Source organism: Mastomys coucha, unplaced genomic scaffold, assembly GCF_008632895.1.
Source record: "Mastomys coucha isolate ucsf_1 unplaced genomic scaffold, UCSF_Mcou_1 pScaffold1, whole genome shotgun sequence".
Taxonomy (NCBI): Eukaryota; Metazoa; Chordata; class Mammalia; order Rodentia; family Muridae; genus Mastomys; species Mastomys coucha.
Genome location: NW_022196891.1, coordinates 36416739 through 36424657, shown reverse-complemented (window position 1 = coordinate 36424657; position 7919 = coordinate 36416739). Strand labels below are relative to the sequence as shown.

At 37.4% G+C, this 7919-nt stretch overlaps 2 protein-coding genes and 1 pseudogene across 3 annotated transcripts in view; 1 reads left to right on the top strand and 2 right to left on the bottom strand.

Moving 5' to 3' along the window:
* The window catches only part of LOC116069714 (complement factor H-related protein 2-like), a 187601-nt gene that overhangs the window by 144429 nt on the left and 35253 nt on the right, over positions 1 to 7919 (top strand). The window lies entirely within an intron of this gene.
* On the bottom strand, positions 7 to 2064 carry LOC116100446 (annotated as a pseudogene).
* Positions 2183 to 7919, bottom strand: part of F13b (coagulation factor XIII B chain) — a 186436-nt gene continuing 180699 nt past the window's right edge. For both annotated transcript variants that reach the window (XM_031384240.1, XM_031384247.1), the window contains 2 exons: positions 3327 to 3540; positions 2183 to 2371 (listed from right to left, as the gene is read on the bottom strand). In XM_031384240.1, coding sequence (XP_031240100.1) covers positions 2338 to 2371; positions 3327 to 3540 — 248 coding nt within the window. In that variant the 3' untranslated portion in view covers positions 2183 to 2337. The remainder of the gene's footprint in view (positions 2372 to 3326; positions 3541 to 7919) is intronic.

Sequence of the window (7919 nt, the reverse complement as noted above, 5' to 3'; positions counted from 1 at the left end):
CTGTAGCTGGTCCAGGCTGGGCAGCTTGGCATAGTCTACAAGTCCCTGCCTGCTGAGGATGGTGTCCTCAACGCAGCCACCCAGAAGCGGCAGGAAGGGAACGCTCTTTAAGATCCGCACCATTTCCTTGACCTTGGGTTCCTCACTGACCAGCAGCAGATTGTGTCCAACAAAAAGCGGCAGCAGGTTTCCTTCTAGAAAAGGCTTTAGGACCTGGCTGGGGAAGACTTTTATGAAGATCTTGTGTTTCCATAGCTCAAGAGGTGCCTCAGGAGGAGCTTGTCCTCTGCGCTCAAGGCCACATTCTGGCAGACAGCTATCATTCGGTTGTCCCGAAAAACTGCTACTATATCCTGACGCAGGAGCCGGATGAGGCCTGACTCCTCCTTTGGGGGGTTTGGGAGGAGGTGGTAGGTATCTCGGGTTGATGGCAGGTTTGGGAGGAATATACTCAGTTATAGCCATTAGCTTCTGCTGCTGAAAGTGCATGACTCGCCAGTGGCTGGTCACAGCCTTGGAGCCATGGCGCACAGTCTGGAAGGTGGGTAGTCAAGCCGCCCGGGGCAGGAGACCTCCTCGAAGTATCCCAGCCACCGCAGCAGCCATCGCTACAGGAAGTTCCCATGAGGGCTGCGCGGAGACGGCCTGAACTCTGTTTTAATATATAATGCTCTCTAGTGTTTTGATCTTGCTTTGTTATAAAGAAAAGGGTAGATATCTATGAATTCTTAATTTCCTCTTGAAATTTTTAAGTTTCTCTGTGAAGAGCCAAGCAACACCTTGTAATACCCCTGGGTAATACTCATGTCATAGTAGTTCTTTGCTCTTTTATCTTTGTACTACAAAGAGGGTAAATTACCTAAGCAAAGTTTGCTTTTTCATATTCATCTTAATGGACCTTCAAACAGAGTTCTTTGAATAGCAAATGAGGATTCTTGTAACTTTATTCTCAACATTACCCATCTAAGACAAGTGATAATTCACTGGAAGTGCTGCAGTGTGTGTCAGGTTACCTCACTGGATTGGGCTTCTCTGAATTTCTCTCCCCATTTATCATCTCTCCCATTCTCAGCACGCAAACTGCTCTTTTGTTTTTTTTCACAGAAGAAACAGAAGCCATAGGGTGTGACGGTCCTCCTTCCAGCCATTCTTCCCCTTCCCAACAAAGCTCATTCCTATCTTAGTGCTTAGTGTTTCTATTCTTGTTTCTTCAAGAAATTCCCTGTACCATATTATGTAATATTGCCCCCAGAATCTTCTACATGTCTTTATCAGTTATATTTCATTTTAATGTGTTCATATTTTCCCCATAATTTCAAAAGACGCCCCCCTTTATCCTCATCCCCTCTTTTCTCATCCCCAGCCCTACTCATTGACAAACTCACATTTTTTTGTGTGTGCCTTATATTTATCCTCCAACCTGCAACAGTCTCATGTTCAGACAATCCTGTTTTCTCTGAGGGAATCCAGACCATAACACAGCTTTTTTGGGCTCATCTCTACTGATTTTCACTGAAACAATCCAGCCATTTTCCTTTTATTCCCTTTTCTAATCCTCCATTCTACCCCTAATCACTAAGCAGTGCATACCTGCCTTAGGTCATAATGTTGTGTGTATCCATTCTCAACCACTTCGTTCTCCCATTTTTCAGAATTTGGAATTAAATGAGTAGGTTTTACAATAACAAGATAAACAATGTACAATTGTAACACAGTGGTGGCTAAAAATATCACATTAACAAAACTAAGTTAAATAAACAGGGCAACTCTGCTCTTCTTGCACTAACAGCAGTCCTAATGTGGACACTATGTCATTATTTGAACATGCAAGTAGAACACTATAATTTGATTATTATCCTTTTAGGAAGTTAATTTCAAAATGCTCCTTACACTTTAAAAAAGTAGTCTCTCATTTTATAAAGTACTCTTACACTATACCATTATATGTGCCTTTTCCCAGTGTGTTTGTCTCTGAATATTAAGAATATTTAATTAAACAGAAAATCTTAATTTTAATGAATATAATAAGCACAAATGTGTTTTCCATACATACTCAAGGAAACAATATAGTCTGACAATGATGGATAGAAAACAGGAATGGTTCGATGAATAAATCAAATCAAATTTAACGGATAACAATAAAGGTTAGATTAAATGTAAAATTAAGCAAACTAGATTGAGATACATTTACGCTTTGATTTATAAATAAGGAAAATATTCAGCACATTTTTATGCAAAAGTAAAGCCTCAGAACACTGAACTAAGTGCCCGCTTTCTAAACTTCTTTCATGCAGGATTCCTATGTTAGAATATTCTTTATCTTTCTTCCATTTGTCTTCAGGTTTGCAATGCTTCCTGAAAAGACAGACTCCTTGATGAGAAAGGGAGAGAAAAAGAAGAGAATGCAAAAGAATGTTAATCATAATCTAGTACCTATTTCAATTTTAGTCATTAAACATTTCATGTGAGTTATGTCTTAAATAGGAACCAATAAGAACAAGTAATAATAAACTACATTTATGGTTCCATTTGAAAAATATAATGTTTTTTATTAATGTTTACTATGTTAATACTAAGTTTATATATTCTTCAAATTATTTGCTTCCTCCATCCCCCATCCCTTGGAAAGGAGGATCCCAGTACCAAAGCTTTTAATATTATACAAAAGCTCCTACTCCAATTATCATAATTAAACATAAGTATTTCTAGACAAGGATCCTAAGCATTTTTATAGAGCATATAGAATACACTTTAAAGGTTGTTATTATGTAGGTCCAGAAGTTAGTTCATCAACTGCAGGTGTACAAGTATTTCACAATTTTGTTATATGTAAACTTAAGACAAGTAAGAAATATGATAAATGTGCTTTATTCCTTATAATATGAGTTAAAATTTGAACATTTAAATATTGTATATGGAAATGGATTTTGTTTTCAAAATATCACAGGTATTAAATGGTAAACAACAATTTGACTCCAGAAAACTCAAAATTTCCAGTGTTTTGTTGAGTTTAATTAAGATATGAATAAAATATGATTTTTCTCTCCAACAGACATAAAAACACAGTAGTGTATAGCACAAGATTATAGAATTTATAAAATAGTGAATTTCTCGCCTGGTGGTGGTGGCAACACGCCTTTAATCCCAGCACTTGGGAGGCAGAGGCAGGTGGATTTCTGAGTTCGAGGCCAGCCTGGTCTACAGAGTGAGTTCCAGGACAGCCAGGACTACACAAAGAAACCCTGTTTCAAAAAACCAAAAAAAAAAAAAAAGTGAATTTCTCAAATAATATCTGACAAAAACATATTTTCGGTACATTTTCTTACCTATCTCTTGGAGAACACTTAGGGTATTTCAGCCTTCCCCTGTCACACTGCACTCGAAGTTCAGACCCAGCAATAGATGTCTCAGTTATATATGCATCTCTCTTACACATAAATTCAATATACTCGCCATGGAGAATGAGCGGTCTGTTGTCAAAATTCCATTTCAGTTGTAAATAATTCTCATCCATTTCAACAAATGATAATCTGCAAGGCTCTGGACAAACATAAGAAATTAGGAAGAAAACTTTATTGACCCATCTTATACTAGCAGCACTTACAATGCTGCCTGTATGGGATGATCTTAACATTCCAGAGGGAGGCAAGCATGTTAGAATTATTACTGAAGTCAGAAATCATGCTTATTCCTAGTGCCAAAGAAAACCTGTATGACATTCATTCCTGTGGTACTTGAGTCAATGAGTAATAATGGATATATTATTATATGGATATACTTTATACTGGATAGTTATAAAATCATTAAAATTGCTTATTCATAAAATTTCAATAAAGTACATGAGAGATGACGCAGTGATACAGTGTTGCCTAACATGAATAAGCCCCTGTCCTATGTTCAGTCCACAGGAACCCCCTAATACACATATTGTCCACATTTGGTTCCTTGACTTAATTCATTTTCTGTAGCCAGTAGGATATATACTTTGCCACTAGTTAATTTTTAATATGCATAGTTGATTGTAAACATATTTTTATGTTTCATTTAATTTCAAAAAGGTCAGAATTCTGGCACCATGAAAAATTTGCATCATTTATAATATTTCTATAAATATTATGTATAATATATGCAAGATAAACCATCAATCACTAGTAAGGTGGCAATGTCGAAACAAGCCAGATTCCCAACACTAATGCAAATATTCTGAGCTATCACTATCCAAAGCAGGTGACAGTTTTCTCTCTTTTAAATTTCCAATTGAGGAGTATTGCATTGGATTTAATTGAAAATTGGGATCTATTGTAAATGTTAAGCAATGAATGTATTCATGTTTTCCTTCAACTATGTATTAACATAAAACACGACAAAAAACTAACCACATACAATTATAGATAAGCATCTCTTATATTGCCCCATGATAAAAATAGAATTTTGAAAAATTTCAAGAATCAAATACTTAACCAGTAGTAGTGCACACCATTAATCACAGCACTCAGGAGGCAGATGCAGGCGGATCTGTGAGTTCAACGCTCAGGAGGCAGACGCAGGCAGATCTCTGAGTTCAACGCTCAGGAGGCAGATGCAGGCAGATCTCTGAGTTCAACGCTCAGGAGGCAGATGCAGGCAGATCTCTGAGTTCAACGCTCAGGAGGCAGACGCAGGCGGATCTCTGAGTTCAACGCCAGCCGGGTCTACAGAACTAGATAGAGCTACACAAAAAACCCCTTTCTCGAATATACAACAAAATCAAAATATTTTCAAAATTGAGTTACCAATGTCTCATTAGCCTCCTGAATGACGTAAGACTAAGGAAATACTTCTGAAGTAGATTTAAGATTTCCAGAATTGCTAATGTAGCATACCAACCATCATGTATGCATACAGATACTTTTAAAGAATGTATTGAATATGTATAGTTCAAATGAGAGGTGCTACAGGCAATACACCAAAAATAATTGGAAAAGGTGCTTAGAATTTTCAGGCTTTCTCTTAATTATTATTTTAATGAGGTCAAATTGAGTTATAATTTAAATCAGTGTTGACACAGAATAAAGTAGAAAACATTAATTGTTAGATACTCATTTTGTGATATATTTAATGATTTATTTAAAGGTCTGCTTGTATTATTTATTGCCAAACATGACTTCGCTTTGGTAACAATATCATCTCCAGGCCTTAAACTACGTGCAGAATTCGAGGGCACAGCAGGCTAGTGCAGCCTGTGGATAAAGAAACAAATGGAAAGTGTCCTAAAGTCTTAGAGGAGAAATAAAAGAATAATCCACATCAGATCTCAGAAACAAAGGTGTGATATAGTCTATGATAACAGTTAATGGAAAACCTAGCAAAGTATAAGCAAACTCATAGATAAGATCATGAAAAAAGAGCAAATTTATCCATAAGAAACCGAAGAGAAAAAAAAAGAATCTAAAACAGGAAGTGTATCTATGAAAGTGGTCAATGACAGCTACTCTATGTGTGCTTTGAAATAAATCAACAGTTTCTTGTAAAAAAAGAAAAAAAAAACACTTAAAATGGAAATCCAGAGGATTGAAAAATCAAAATATAGAAAGCTTTCTACTGGATAATCTACCACACTCCTCTCTCCTCTCCCCATCCCAAATCCTACAAAACATGAACTAAAGACAAAAAGGTGGTGGGGAGAGATATGGGGAGAAGCTGGTGGACCTAGGTGAGAGGAAGAAAGAATATGATAAAAATGCATTGTATGAAAAAATGTGATTTTCTCTCCGGTGAGTTTCTAAGACCTGAGCAGCCAGCCAGGAGGCACAGGCCTCATGAGTCACAGGGGAGTTGCAGGGTGGCATGGACAGGATCCTCTCAGCTTCCAAGTGACAGAGGTGGATCAGTGACCTTCTCTGCTCCTTCCCTGCAAGTGGAGGGCCAACCTCCAGGGAACGCCTTAACCCAGAGACTCGGGTGAGAGCCGATATTTTCTCTCCAGTAAGTTTCTAAGACTGGAGCAGCCAGCTGGGAAGCACAGGCCCCACGAGTCTCAGGGGACTTGCAGGGCAGCAAGGACACAAAGCTCTATTCAGAGACACTAAGAACATCTAACACTAAAAATCAAGAGATGGCAAAAGGCAAACACAAGAATCCTATCAACAGAAACCAAGACTACTTGGCTTCAGCAGAACCTAGTACTCCCACTGAAGCAAGTCCTGGATATCCCAAAACACTGGAAAAGCAAGAATTGGATCTAAAATCATATCTCACAATGCTGATAGAGGAACTTAACATAAACAAGTAGAAGCACTTAAAGAACAAACTCAAAAATCCCTTAAGGAATTGCAGGAAAACACAAACAAACAGGTGAAGGAATTGAGTAAAGCCATCTAGGACCTAAAAATGGAAGTCAAAACAATAAAGAAATCACAAAAAGAGACAACTCTGGGATTAGAAATCTTAGGTAAGAAGTCAGGAAACATAGATGCAAGCATCACTAAGAGAATACAAGAGATAGAAGAGAGAATCTCAGGGGCAGAAGACATCATAGAAAACATTGACACAACAGTCAAAGAAAATGCAGAAAGCAAAAAGACCCTAACCCAAAACATCCAGGAAATCCAGGACACAATGAGAAGACCAAACCTAAGGATAATAGGTATAGAAGAGAGTGAAGATCTCCAACGTAAAGGGCCAGTAAATATCTTCAACAAAATTATAGAAGAAAACTTCCCTAACCTAAAGAAAGAGATGCCTGTGATCATACAAGAAACCTATAGAACCCCAAATCGACTGGACCAGAAAAGAAATTCTTCCCGCCACATAATAGTCAAAGCACCAAATGCACAAAACAAAGAAAGAATACTAAAAGCAGTAAGGGAAAAAGGTCAAGTAACATATAAAGGCAGGCCTATCAGAATTACACCAGACTTCTCACCAGAGACTATGAAAGCTAGAAGATCCTGGACAGATGTCATACAGACCCTAAGAGAACACAAATGTCAGCCCAGACTACTATACCCAGCAAAACTCTCAATCACCAAGATGGAGAAACCAAAGTACTCCATGACAAAACCAAGTTCACACAATATATTTCCACAAATCCAGCCCTTCAAAGAGTAATAAATGGAAAACTCCAACACAAGAAGGGGAACTACATCCCTGAAAAAGCAAAAATGTAATCTTCTAACAAAACAAAAAGAAGATAGACACATGAATGGAATGCCAGCTCTAACAACAAATATAACAGGAAGCAACAATTACTTTTCCTTAATATCTATTAATATCAATGGACTCAATTCTCCAATAAAAAGACATAGACTATCAGATTGGGTACGAAAACAGGACCCAACATTTTGCTGCATACAGGAAACCCACGTCAGTGAAAAAGACAGATACTACCTCGGAATAAAAGGCTGGAAAACAATTCTCCAAGCTAATGGCTCCAAGAAAAAAGCTGAAATAGCCATTCTAATATCGAATAAAATCGACTTTTACCTTAAAGTGATCAAAAAACATAAAGAGGGACACTTCATATTCATCAAAGGTATGATCTACCAAGATGAACTCTCAATGCTGAACCTCTATGCTCCAAATGCAAGGGCATCTACATTATTAAAAGAAACTTTACTAAAGCTCAAAGCACACATTACACAGCACACAATAGTAGTGGGAGATTTCAATACTCCTCTCTCTGAAATGGACAGTCATGGAAACAGAAACTAAACAAGGACACAGTGAGACTAACAGAAGTTATGAAACAGATGGATTTAACAGATATCTATAGAACTTTTTATCCTAAAACAAAAGGATATACCTTCTTCTTCTCAGCACCTCATGGTACCTTCTCTAAAACTGACCATATAATTGTTCACAAATCAGGCTTCAACAGATACAAGAGGATTGAAATAATTCCTTGTATCCTATCAGATCACCATGGACTAAGGCTGCTC